This window comes from Symsagittifera roscoffensis, chromosome 9, assembly GCF_963678635.1.
Source record: "Symsagittifera roscoffensis chromosome 9, txSymRosc1.1, whole genome shotgun sequence".
Lineage (NCBI taxonomy): Eukaryota > Metazoa > Xenacoelomorpha > Acoela > Convolutidae > Symsagittifera > Symsagittifera roscoffensis.
The window spans coordinates 23,115,852-23,130,172 of record NC_087070.1 but is presented as its reverse complement, the minus strand read 5'-3'; the positions used below and the strand labels follow the sequence as shown (position 1 = coordinate 23,130,172).

General features: G+C 36.9%; 1 protein-coding gene across 1 annotated transcript; it reads right to left on the bottom strand.

Annotated features, from left to right (window-relative positions):
- Positions 1 to 4,121: 4,121 nt before the first annotated feature.
- On the bottom strand, positions 4,122 to 9,877 carry LOC134854259 (uncharacterized). The gene is made up of 5 exons (XM_063870451.1): positions 9,023 to 9,877; positions 8,586 to 8,704; positions 5,301 to 5,448; positions 4,594 to 4,894; positions 4,122 to 4,407 (listed from the first exon to the last, which is right to left on the bottom strand). The coding sequence occupies exons 1-5, from the start codon at positions 9,242 to 9,244 to the stop codon at positions 4,226 to 4,228; spliced, it is 972 nt and encodes a 323-aa protein (XP_063726521.1). The 5' UTR covers positions 9,245 to 9,877; the 3' UTR covers positions 4,122 to 4,225.
- Positions 9,878 to 14,321: the final 4,444 nt, after the last annotated feature.

The window sequence follows — 14,321 nt, the reverse complement described above, 5'->3', positions numbered from 1 at the left end:
TTCTACCATATTTTGGTTTTTCAAAATAAAACAATTTTCACACTAATTTAAGCTTTTTTAATCTTTTTCTCTTTGTTAGCTATTTTGAGTAAACGACTCTATAGCTAAAAAAAGAAGCGCGAAAGGAAGCCACTGATTCAGCGGTGACATTTGTTTTTTGTATCAACTATGTCATTAAATCTTAACCAGTGCATTTTAATACTATGCTCTATTAAATCTTATTTTGTAATTAAGAAGTCTCTCAAAATTTGTTTCAACTGTTAAAAGGCAGTAGAATCATAAAAAAATTTTCAAAAGAAAAGACTGCGTTTTATATTCTTGCCCTCCTTCCAAGTTTTGATGAAATCTAACAAAAGCGGAAAATCTCTATAATAAGCTAAAGGAAATATTGACCCGCATACAGTTTCAAGTGTTGATAATCGATCATAATATGATTTTAAAACCAGCTTTACAAAAATTGAGAAAAAATTGATTTTAATCAATTGATAATCGATTATAACCTCTCTTTTTGAAATCAAATATAATCAATTAAAATACATTATAATCGATTATGATCGTTTATTTTAATCTGAATTTCTAAATTGTTTGTTTTGCTGAAAAAATCCATTATAATCGATTATAATTGCTTATAAACCTTTTTGGTTGCCTATTTTGTCTTTGGTCTTTGGTCTTCGACCTTCCACTTGAATTGCTTATATTTTATGCTTTTGGCAGACGTTGGTTTATGAAAACAATGCGAAAATTGTTTTAGCAGTTTTCAAATCAATTCAAATTTATAACGTTTTTTTTTTCATTTCTTCTTGATTATAGTTGTTTCATGATGCACATTTTAAATTTTTCGACCACCATAATATCAGAAAACTGCTTTAGTTTCATGATTTTTTCATAGAAGAGTTATATTTCACCTACCGCGGGATTTTTTCAACTGATATGAAGGGATCTCTATGAAACTTTTGTTTCATGGTTAAACTTTGTGTTCAGATGAACCAAAGAGTGACAAGAGAACCAAAGAGTGACAATTTTGAAGATTTTTGACAAAAAAACTATAATCTATTATGATAGATTTTAATTGATTATAAGAGATTATAAGAGATTATAATTGATTATAAGTGATAATCAGAGATTTTAGGAAAAGTTATAATCAATTTTATTTGATTATAATTTATCATAATGTCACGAAAAATATTTTCATAATAATAGATTGTAAATCGTTTAAACATCTAAATTTGGCGCAATTTGGATAAAAGTACAATTATAATTGTAAACTAATCCATTTTTCCCTCTTTTTACTGAGTGCAGGGAACCGCTAAACAAAACAGCTTGTATTAGGACGAAGCTCTGAACGTTTCGTCTGCCGTTCAAAGGCTACAAAAAATGTTGAAACTTGGGATCTGATATGCATGCATATAAGTAAATTTTCCTCCTCAATTGAATTTGGAAAGTTTAGTTTGCAGCTTGCCTCTTCAAATTTAGAGGCACAAAACTATATCGAGGTTTAATTTATCTTAAATAAGCCAGATTGGCAATTTTCAAATCCCCATGACTTTACAAAAATTGATCATACGCCTTATATATAATTTGTAAATGAGCCCGGCGCATTGCAATTTTCAGATGACATAAAAGATCCATCATAACAATCTACTTGAAAAAACTAAATGGGTGAATGAACGAATAGTTAGATATAGAACGAAAAGTTACATCAAATAATTTAGAGGCATGTGATTTGAATAACTTTTTTGTAACCATTGGACCTCAACTTTCAAAACAAAATGGAGACTTTAAATATGTTGATATAATCTCTCGCAATTGCGAGACTTTTTTTTTCACGGACATTGACGAAATGGCGAAAGTTATTCAGCATTTAAAGAACAAACATTCGACTGGTCATGATGTATTGAGTAATATGATGGTTAAACTTTGTGCATCAGTCATTATGAAGCTCATGGTTGTTTGTTTTAATGAAATGTTCAGCAAAGAGACTTTCCTGATATTTGCAAAATTGCCAAGGGAATTGCTTTATTCAAAAGTGGAAGTGTCATTGATTTTAATAACTACCGGCCAATTAACCTTCTTTAAACAATTAGCAAAATTTTTGAAAAACTTATTTACCGACGAATAATTAAATTTTTACAGAAATTCAAAATAAATTATCCTAAACAGTTTGGGTTCAGACCAAAGCACTCGTGAAAACATGCAATTACACGGATAACTGAATATATGCGCACAGTTTTGGAGCAAAAAGATTGTAGAATGGCCCTAATTCTCGATCTTAAAAAACAATCGACACTGTTGGCCATGATATTTTAATGATTAATTTAGAAAAATATGGCTTTCGAAAGTTTTTAAATTTGTTACAGAACTCTTTAACTAACAGGGTACAAAATGTGACTGATGGTACTATAAATTCGTCTTTAGAAAAATAACTTGTAATGTGCCCAGGGCTCAGTTTTGGGTCCTCTATTGTTTTTGATATATATCAATGATATTTCAATTATTAATGAAGTAATTGGAATAAGTCTTTTTGCTGATGAAACTGCAATTGTAGGTTCTGGAAAAACACCAATGTTTATAAAATATTTCAGCAAAGATGTCCAGAGCATAAATGACTGGTCCAATGTCAACAAGCTATCGATTAATACAGACAAGAGTAAACTAATGGCTTTTGGAAAAGAAATATTGGATTCCAAAATTTCAATTACTGGCCAAACTATGGAAAATATGGATAGTTTTAAATATTTGGATATCGAAGTGGACAAAAAACTGAATTTTAATAATCAAGCTAAAAAAATTTGCACAAAGGTGTCGAAATTCAATGGTGTTTTGTACAGAGGAAGATCATGCTTCTCTAAACAGTCATTACCTAAATTTTACATGACATACGTGATTCTGATAATTTCCTATGGCTTGATAGCGTACGGATATACTTCGAAAAAAAATCTTGATAAAAATTTCTTGATACAGAAAAAAATTATATGAACCACTTTTTTCCTTCGTAAGTATGATCATGTATCCGTGTATTTTTCAAAATATCAGCTGCAAAATGTGTATGAAATGTTCATCAGCCAATCATGTTCTGAGGCAATGTTTCAGTTCTTAAAAGTGTCCCCCTTAAACTTTTTAAATCTTCAATCAAGAAAGATGGGTAGACTCACGCTCAGGGGTAATTTAGGATGTTTGTCACTACCTTTAAGAAAAACAAAATTAGCTCAAAATTCGGTGTCTTACAAAACTCTGAAATGTTTCAACTTTTTGTTGTCAAACGATTTGTAACCGCTCAATGTTAACGAATATTCTGACAAGCAAAAGAAAGATTTTTTCGTAAAACTTAAAAAAATATATACCTGAATGACAATCGATTGCTTTTTGACATGCTAATAGAATGATTATATGTGGTATCCAAGGGTGCAACTCTAATAACTCTGTTTTTGCCTTCACTTATTTACCGAGGTTTCCCTCGGGTTACTGCCAGTTGGACTGTACTGCCCGTACAGTAACCCTGATGCTTTATTAGTTCATTATTGTTCTCTAAACTGTATCTAAATTCAAATTCAAATAGAAAGTTGCGTGTGTATCAAGCGTTTTTAATAAGGAACTCAAATTTTTGGGACATTCAGAATTTGAACTGATACACCATCAGTCTTGTTTTTGTCTAAGCCAGCCGCCCCCCTATTTTCTCATTGGACAGACAATTTTACACATTGGAAGTTCCACGGCCGAGGTTGTGGCCTTATGATTAGACTATCGCAACCACATTTGGTATTTTTATACTGTCGCGACCAATATTTGTTAATCTCCTTCCGCCGCTACCAAAATTTGCATTTTCAAACTCTCCAGACCGAAGAGATGTGGCAGCGACCGGCGTCGGTGTCTCAGGAAAAACTATCCGCGCGCCCAGCGCTACCGATGAAAATTTATCCGCGAATGAGGTACTCGACTGATTTTCTCGGACTTCGGGGCTAAATTAGGCGACTAAATTTTGGTATGCTTAGAAAAGCTTAAATAGTAAGTGCCAGATACATCATCTACGCTGGAGATTGATTTTTCTTACAAATGCCAGTCAAAAGAGCCGGTATACAAACCAGTACATACTTTTGAAACTATTACAGAAGTTTCGGATCATTTTAAAATATATTTTGACAGGTTATAACAAAACTTGTATCACACAGCTTCTTGTCATTTGCCTTTCGGTTTGCTTTTTCACAATTTTCACACTCAGTTTATATAATCATCGGACGAAGATGGCAAATGTAGCGGCAACTTCTGCAGTTCCATCGATCAGAGCCTCGGCCCAATTGGTGACCTTGGTACTGCCTGGCTTCGCGTAGAGGATTGCGGGCGGCTGGATCTGAACTATGCTCCAAGCGGGTTTGTTTTCCAGAACCAACATCCAACCTCCCTGCGCTCCGTCTGAAATGTCAAAGGTAAAAGAAACAATCAGAGGCAAAAAGTCGATTCCAATGTACTTCGAAAAAAAATTACAAAATTGATCACAATTAGGAATTTAAAGCTAGTCATAAAGGTTGCCAAAAAGCTTCAGCAGTGTGTTGATATGATATGAAATTTCAAGTTTTCATACTTAAACTGATTTTATACCGGTTATTCCAAAAGTTCCGTTCACGTTTGCTGGATCGCCGTTCAGAACATTCTCTCGCTCCTCATAAAACATGGTTGCGAGAGTAATCGGATCATCTGTCCACGGGTGGTACACTAGGTTGTCCAACGAGAAGAAGTCGTGTTTGTCGTGTCCGACGGCATCGAAGCGAAGTGCGAAGATCTCGCCTCCGAGGTTGTCGTAGAGTCGCAGTTCGACGTCCACGAACTTGAGAGGATCGTCAGTTCCCCAGGTGTCCAAGTCTGCGTGGTGGAATAGTGCTTTGTTCTTGACATCCTTCACCTGTTGTTTTTGATATCAAAAGAGGATTTACAAGAACTGTTAGATCTAAGATATTCGCCTTGAACAAATATGCTTGGAAAAAATTTTGGTAAACGAAATTTGAGAAAAAATTTCAAAACTCTGCTCACAAAAACAATGAATCCACTCATTGCTTTATTCTTCTCCTCGTGTATCAATTTATTAAGAAAAAAATCAAATTTGCCTGCAAAGTTGTGACTAATTTTACAACCACGTGAACAGTATCCCATCAAGAAAGGGAGGAGCTCGCTCTCTTATATACAAGCTGTTTTTTTTCCAGTCAATCAAGTTTAGCTTTTGTATGTTTTGGCTTAGTGTTACCATTTTCTTTTAGTTTGATCAGTTTAGAGAGTTGGGGGGTTGTTCTCGTGGTCCCTAATTGGTGTACCTGGATTACGTCCAGTGCTGTGTTGATGGCTCCATCAGTGTCGAAGTCAGCGAAGAAGTGTCTGCCAGTGCCCCTGCCCGCTTTGAACAGCAGCCACCAGCCCCCCTTGGTCCCATCCCCGCAGTCCGGCTGGAACACTCGGTAGCCCCTGGAAAGTGAAGCGAACATGTTTAATATATCAATTTCTCAAGTTAAAAAGTAATCTTAAGAATCTTAAGAAATAGAAACATAATTTTGTTTTTTGGATATTACATTTTAGCGGAGTTATGATAAGCTATTATTTCAAGTATTTTCTGAAACAAAGGGGACAAGCGAGCGCTGTTTTAGCAAGCCGCATTTACAGTAGTGCAGAAGGTTGATTTTGGTGGATTTTAAGTGAGAGAAGGCAGGTAAACAGTTTTCTAAAGTAAAAATTGTTTCAGACATGTTTCTTATAGTCCCGCTAAAATGTAGGGTGTCTCACTCTTTAAACCCACGTTATTTAACCCCCAATTTTTACACCCCTTTATTTATAATCCCATAACAAGATAATCCCACAACAATTTAACCCCCTTTTAATACTGTTAAATTGTTTCAAATTAGGTTCTTTTTATAAGTACAGGAGTATTCCAATTAGGTGTACTAATTGAGGCCTGAAAAGCTAGTCTTAACTCACTTGATGCCTCTAGCATCTCAAAAACAATTGCCTTTGGTTTAGTTAGAGAAATAATCCCTCATTCACACGTTTAAAACAGAGATAACCTTATGATGCTAATTGAAAGCAACTCAACAGTTTTAAAAAACGTGCATAAAATCATACTGCCATACACTTGAACGATTGATTTACTATTCATTGAGCTAAAATGTTTGAAGCGTCTTTCTAATTTACTTTATCCTCCAAAGACAAACAAATTTTGGTGGTATCAGGCCACGAGTATTACCTTAAACGTAAGAACAAAACCACTACTAACTGGAACTGCTCAAAATACCAGACTCATAAATGCTGAGCAACAGCAACTACAGAGGGCAAAAACTTTATTCAAACGAGGGGTGAGCATAATCACGGCATATCTACGGGAAAACTTGATGCTCGAATAAATTTTAAAAGTATAAAGGACCTGAGCGAGAGTAATTTTGCGACCGTAGACGTAAAAAAAACGCATTGACTTGACTCGCATTTGAAAAGTACTGTCTCTAGCAATTTAATCCCGGAACAATCGCTCCTTTGGTGGGACGCTAGGTTGAGATTAGGGGCTAGCAAATCCACTAGACATTGCGTTGTGTGTCGAAAATTCAAAAAAAAATTGTCAAACTTTAGATGCTTTGAAAAATTAGTTAAGTTTTACTTTAAAACGATCGCGAAATGAAAGAACTTAGATTAGATCAATCAAAGTTTTAGTCACAACCAGTTTTCATTCCATATTTCATTTAAATTTAGCCAATTAATCTATTATTAGCAAGATTATTTTCAAGATCAAGTTCAATTTTGGAGAAATCTAATCATTTTTGATTAATAATTTTAACCATGCCGATCTGAATGGTTTTCAAAGTCATATCAAAGTCTAGACTATCGGCAAGTTCATTTCTGTTCAATTCTAAACCGCTCATAGCAGCTTGCATGTTATTTCGTATTGTGTCGCAAAAATGTTTGCAATTAAACCTTTGATGTTTAGCGACGCTATGATTCCGAATTCCTTTCAAGTAAGTTTTTGCTTTGATCTAACAATTGGTATTAAAAAAGTGTCAATTGTAGTGGGGTTATATAGTTCTGGGGTTATATTAGAGGGGGTTAAGAAAAAGGGTTTTAAAAAAGGGGGTGATAAGAATGGGAACCAAAATGTAGTACATCCATTTTGTTCTGACTCTCGTAACGAAAGTAACGATATATTTGTGCTCGGGGTGGGTTTTTTTTTCTTCAGATAAATTTCAACTTTTTAACTGGCCATTCCTGGGCTTAAAATTGAAAAAAAAAGAAATTTGCCTGTCATCATTTTTCGTAAAGTTATGTGGGTTTAAAGATGGCCTTTTTGGTCAATTTGGGACAATTAACGCGCGATATATTTTGCGGCGCTATTAGCGCGTAAGCGGAGATTCAATCCGTCTTAGAAATCGTTCCAAATTGATTGAAGAAAGCCAATTTGCTATACTTGATTTGTTACTAGGAGCGAAATCTATCACTTTGTTTGTTTTTTATATGGCGTGTGGGGGATGATTAACAAAAAAAATCACAAACTAAAAGAAATTTACTTTTTTAAATTCCATTTAAATTAATTTCATGTTATTTCTGCTTCATAGACCTTCAAAAGCATTCGGAACATTCAAGGCTTCGCCCTGATATGAGCAGTCTTGTTTTATTAACAAGTTGCATGAATTTTGAAGTTACCATTTTTCAAAATTTTTTGATTGACATACTATTAAATACAATATTTAACACAGTTTATGGAAACAGCGACATTTATTCAGCTTAAAATTTTAAAAGTAAGTTATCATCCCTTTAATGTCAATAATATACCAGCTCTAGTTAAAATACCAGTTTTTTGTTGAAAAAAACTTGTGAACACACCTTTTAATTGACAAAATTTTATCTGTTCGTAAGAAGGAGGATGAAAGAGGCTTTAAGTCAATTCTTTGTGTCGTGCAATAACACGTTAGATCAGTAAAAGTATTTCCCAAATTGTTCGGCTAATAATCTAGGTTATGCTTAAAAACTCCCATTCCATCTCCCTTTTAAAAAGTAAAGTTAAGGATCTAAAAAAAATAGAAACAAATTTTGTGTGGTTTCGATATATACTACATTTTAGCGGAGTTATGTTAACCTATTACTTCATGTATTTTCCTGAAACAAAATTGACTGTTTTAGTAAGCAGATCTGCAGTAAGGCAGGGGGTTGATTTTGGTAGATTTGGAATGGGAGAAGGCAGGTAAACAGTTTTCTATAACTATAAACTGTTTCAAAAATTTTCTTATAAACATGTTAGTCTAGACTAGCCGAATAGTTTGACAAATATTTTTTTGATCTAACGTGCTATTGCACGACACGAATAATTGACTTATGGCTTTTTCACCCTCCTTTTCATGTATAAATAAAATTTCATCAATTAAAAGGGGTGTTCACAAGGTTTTTTTTAAGCAAAATGCGCAAAAAATGGGGCGTGAAAATAAGTTATTCGTGACTGATAAACATTAACAAAAAAGTATCATGGAAACCTGTAAAATTTGAAAACTTAGTGAAAATTACGACCAAACTTTACAGGGTAAAATCTGTGGTAAAAATAGAAACCTAGAAAATGCATGGCTATCACTAACTCGGCTTCGCTAGTAGCCAGATGGGAGACTATGTCGTTGTCTTGTAGCACCGGCTGGTCAATCAGCTGACACTTGAACTCCTCCTGGTCGAAGGCAAATGTCTCACAGTCCTCGTTCATCTAAGAAGGGTCAGCTTTTACTTTTTAGCTCACAAAGGATCAAACCTTCAGTCACAAAGGAAAGGACCAACAGACAAACTGTCCAGTTCCTTCCGCAGAAGCGCTGTTGAGTTTTTACGTTATCAGGGGCGGATTAAGGGGGGGCGGGTTAGTCACATACGAGGTTAAATTGACATACGGGTTATTCAAGTCATGTAAAGCATTTTTGAGCTTCACATTTAGCCTTGCAAAGCCATTGATTACAGCATAAGTTTGAAGCTCAAGGAAGGTAGGTGGGTGGTGGGGGGGGGGGGGGGGGTAGGAGCTGAGTTTTTTTACCTGGCACTTGGTGGAGCAGCTGGCCAGAGTGTCTGGGGATCTGAGTATGTCCCCCACCTGGTAGCCACTGATGGCCATCTGGTCCTCCGCCCGCACACTGTACACCCACCTGTCCTTGTTGCAGAACAGGTGGCCCTCGTTCAGCCCACATTGAAGCAGTGTCAAAACGACAGTCGGGAAAAATACAACCCCGCATCTTAGAACTCCTTCTAGAGAGAACATTGTAGGCTAATCTATGTAGATTTGAATTTATTATAGGATTTTTACAACAAAAAAACTGGCTTTACTTGAAGACAAATTTGCTACCAAAAAATTGTTAAAAAAACTTCAGTGAAACTGCAAAACAATCTTTATGAAACAGGTGAATGAAAAACGTGAAACGAATAAATTGGCTAACAATATCAAAAACTGTAAATTTTTGTGGTTCTTTATGCAGCGGATGTATAAATACAGATTTGGAGATTTGAAAACTAGTATGGAAGGAATGGTTCGAGATTTAATAATTAATTGTCCATTCCACGTGAAATTAGTGGTCGCCTGGAAAACACCTGTAAAGTAGCTTTAATTATTAATCTCAAGACTGTACGTTGGACTGAAGTTACGATATAAATTGCATGAAAGTTGACATCTCCTTTTGAAGCTATATTACTTTTCGGTTCAAAATTAAGTTAAGGAGCATTTTGAGATAAATGGCGAAGTCAAGTTTTAATCATTTGTGATTTTTGAGCATCTACAGGTAAAAGATTAGTTCAGGCAATCCTAACATTTGAATTTGAAAAACTATTTACTAGAAAACGAGAAACAACAGGTACTGTCACTACATTGAGGGCAATTTTATTTTGATAAAGCTATGAAGCGTTATAACTTTCTGAGATTAACCGTGAATAATTGTTGTAATTGAAAAATTTACATATACATTTTACAAGACCTTCCGGTTGCTGTGCAAGTACCACGAATGTCATTCGACCATTATAATTGTCTTGGGACATTTTGGCACAGTATTTTACACAGGATAGTCAGCAAACATTTGAAGTAACTCAACCAAAACTGTAAACAGCAATCTATAAATAGCAAAATTCGACAAACAACTTGTGCAAAAAGTATATAGAAACCAATTTTTTGATATTAGGTGACATTCGTGAATAATTTACGTAGTTCAACCCACGAATGAAAGTATCTTAATATGACCGACTTGTTATATAGACCTCACTTGACTCCATCTAATATCTAATGTTTTCAGATGAACTTTTGCTTTCAGGTAAAAAAAAAACACTTCGAATATCGAATCACCCGGGATTCGTTCGAAGCCAAGCACGCTTGTGTCGATCACAGTGAAAAACAATTTTGCTTCAGTCAAGTGGTTCAAAACAAAAAAATAAGGGTCGAAAGTGTCGGAAGAAAGCCCGCTTGGGTCGAGTCGGTTGAAACATAGCACTCTTGATTCGAATGCAGTTGAACAAAAATTGCTTCAGTCGAGTCGGTCGAAAAATAGCCACTTTGGGTCGAATCGGTTGAAACATAGCACGGCTCTGTCGAACACAGTCAAACACATAATTTCTTCAGTCGAGTCAGTCGAAACATTGCCAGTTTGGGTGGCATCTGTCGAAACATAGCACGCTTGAGTCGAAACACAGTCAAACACACTTTTCATTTAATAGAGACGGTCGAAACGTAGCCAGTCTGGATCGATTCGGTTGAAATATAATATGCTGGAGTCAAACACAAAAACGAACACAATTTTATTTCATCGAGTCGGTCGAAACATAGCCAGTTTTGGTCGAGACGATTGAGACGTAGCACGCTTGAGTCGATCACAGTCGAACAAATTTTTGCTTCAGCCGAGTTGGTCAAAACATAGCCATTTTCTGTCTTATCAGTCAAAACATATTACATTTGGGTCGAACACAATCGCACACATTTTGTTTCAGTCGAGGCTGTCGAGATATAACCAGTTTGGGTCGAGTCATTTGAAAAGGAGCACGCTTGAGTCGAACATAGTCAAACATATTTTTCCCTCGGTTGGTTTGTCAAAACATAGCCAGTTTGAGTCATGTCGTTTGAAACATAGCGCGCTTGGTTCAAACACCGTCGAAACCATTTTTGCTTCACTGGATTAGTTGAAATCATAGCTATTTTGGGTCGAGTCTGCCGATACACATCAAGTTGGGTTGATCACAGTCGCACACATTTGCTTGATTCAAGTCTGTCCAAAAAGCCAGACTGAGTCGAGTCTGTCGAAGTATAGCACGCTTGGTTCGAAAACAGTCGAACACATTTGTTCTTTAGTTGAGTCGGTCAAAAAATAACCAGTTTGGGTCGGGACAGTCAAAACAAAACAATCTCTGGTCAGGTCGGTCAAAACCTAGCAGCCAAGTTGGCCGAAACGGAGCCAGTTTGGATCTGGTTGATCGAAACAAAGAACACTTGGGCAGAAACCTTGAAACACTTTTCTCCTTTGGTAGAGTCAGTCGAATCAATGAACGCTTGGACAGAACACGTTGAAACAATTTTTCCTTTTGTTGATTTGGTTGAAACATTAGCAGTTTGTGTTGAGTCGGTTGAAACAGAGCAAGTTAAGTCAAAAAAGTTTTTCCGTTCGGTTTAAAACAGTTTTTTTCAATCGAATTGGTCAAAACCTAGCCAGTTTCTCGAGTTTGTCGAAAGATAGCAGACTTGAGTCGATTACAGTCGACAAGTTTTGCTTCAGTGCAGGCGGTCGAGACATACACAGCTTGAATCGAGATTTTCCAATCATAGCACACTTGTTTTGAACATAGTGGAAAACATTTCTCCTTCAGTCGAGTTGCTGGAAACAGCCAGTTTCGGTCGGGTCAATCGGAACAAAGCACGCTTGGGTCAAGCACAGTTGAACACATTTTTGCTTCGGTCAGGCTGGTCGAGACACAGCCAGTTTGGATTCAGTTGGTCCAAATATAGTCAATCCCACTCGAATACGATTTTGCTTCAGTCGATTCGGTAGAAACACAGTCCAGCTTGGGTCGAATCGGTCAAAGCAAAACACGCTTGAGTCAAAAACAATCTCACATGTTTCTTTTTTTATTGGTCAGTTGGTCAAAAAAATGCTAGTTTGAGTCGACTTGACTGAAATATAAACATTTGGATCGAACAGTCGGACACATTTTTTTTTCAATCGAGTCGACGAAATATAGCCAGTTTTGGCCGAGTTGGTCCAGACAGAGCACCCTTGAGACAATCGAACACGTTGTTGCCTCAGCCGAACCGGTGGAAATATAGACAGTTTGGGCCAGGTTGGCCAACATATAACCCACTTGAGTCAATCACAAGCGAACACGTTGTTGCCTGAGCCGAGCCGGTGGAAATATGGACAGTTTGGGCAAGGTTGACCGACATATAACCCGCTTGGGTCAAACACAGTCGAACACTCTTTTTTGGTCGAATTCATCAAAAAATGCTAGTTTGGGTCGAGTTTGTCAATAAATAGTACGCTTGAGTCGATCACAGTCGAACAAATTTTTGCTTCAGCCGAGTTGGTCAAAACATAGCCATTTTCTGTCTTATCAGTCAAAACATATTACATTTGGGTCGAACACAATCGCACACATTTTGTTTCAGTCGAGGCTGTCGAGATATAACCAGTTTGGGTCGAGTCATTTGAAAAGGAGCACGCTTGAGTCGAACATAGTCAAACATATTTTTCCCTCGGTTGGTTTGTCAAAACATAGCCAGTTTGAGTCATGTCATTTGAAACATAGCGCGCTTGGTTCAAACACCGTCGAAACCATTTTTGCTTCACTGGATTAGTTGAAATCATAGCTATTTTGGGTCGAGTCTGCCGATACACATCAAGTTGGGTTGATCACAGTCGCACACATTTGCTTGATTCAAGTCTGTCCAAAAAGCCAGACTGAGTCGAGTCTGTCGAAGTATAGCACGCTTGGTTCGAAAACAGTCGAACACATTTGTTCTTTAGTTGAGTCGGTCAAAAAATAACCAGTTTGGGTCGGGACAGTCAAAACAAAACAATCTCTGGTCAGGTCGGTCAAAACCTAGCAGCCAAGTTGGCCGAAACGGAGCCAGTTTGGATCTGGTTGATCGAAACAAAGAACACTTGGGCAGAAACCTTGAAACACTTTTCTCCTTTGGTAGAGTCAGTCGAATCAATGAACGCTTGGACAGAACACGTTGAAACAATTTTTCCTTTTGTTGATTTGGTTGAAACATTAGCAGTTTGTGTTGAGTCGGTTGAAACAGAGCAAGTTAAGTCAAAAAAGTTTTTCCGTTCGGTTTAAAACAGTTTTTTTCAATCGAATTGGTCAAAACCTAGCCAGTTTCTCGAGTTTGTCGAAAGATAGCAGACTTGAGTCGATTACAGTCGACAAGTTTTGCTTCAGTGCAGGCGGTCGAGACATACACAGCTTGAATCGAGATTGTCCAATCATAGCACACTTGTTTTGAACATAGTGGAAAACATTTCTCCTTCAGTCGAGTTGCTGGAAACAGCCAGTTTCGGTCGGGTCAATCGGAACAAAGCACGCTTGGGTCAAGCACAGTTGAACACATTTTTGCTTCGGTCAGGCTGGTCGAGACACAGCCAGTTTGGATTCAGTTGGTCCAAATATAGTCAATCCCACTCGAATACGATTTTGCTTCAGTCGATTCGGTAGAAACACAGTCCAGCTTGGGTCGAATCGGTCAAAGCAAAACACGCTTGAGTCAAAAACAATCTCACATGTTTCTTTTTTTATTGGTCAGTTGGTCAAAAAAATGCTAGTTTGAGTCGACTTGACTGAAATATAAACATTTGGATCGAACAGTCGGACACATTTTTTTTTCAATCGAGTCGACGAAATATAGCCAGTTTTGGCCGAGTTGGTCCAAACAGAGCACCCTTGAGACAATAACAGTCGAACACGTTATTGCCTCAGCCGAGCCGGAGGAAATATAGACAGTTTGGGCCAGGTTGGCCAACATATAACCCGCTTGAGACAATCACAAGCGAACACGTTGTTGCCTGAGCCGAGCCGGTGGAAATATGGACAGTTTGGGCAAGGTTGGCCGACATATAACCCGCTTGAGTCAAACACAGTCGAACACTCTTTTTTGGTCGAATTCGTCGAAAAAAGCTAGATCACAGTCGAACACATTTTTCCTTCAGCCGAGTTGGTCAAAACTTATGCTATTAATATTAAATCCAATAATTAACTCAGTTTTTTATGGTTAAAGCTGAATCAATGACACTGTTCAATTAACAGCGACATTTATTCAGCTGAAAATTTTTGAAATGAAAAATTTTCATCCCTTTATCTCAATAAAATAC

Bases quoted from the DNA above. Each gene is read 5' to 3' on its own strand.
- LOC134854259 (XM_063870451.1), bottom strand. From the start codon at position 9,244: ATGTTCTCTCTAGAAGGAGTTCTAAGATGCGGGGTTGTATTTTTCCCG. The intron at 8,705-9,022 runs GTAAAAAAACTC...GACCCTTCTTAG, and splicing joins GCTGCTCCACCAAGTGCCAG to ATGAACGAGGACTGTGAGAC. The intron at 4,408-4,593 runs GTATAAAATCAG...TTGACATTTCAG, and splicing joins CGGAACTTTTGGAATAACCG to ACGGAGCGCAGGGAGGTTGG.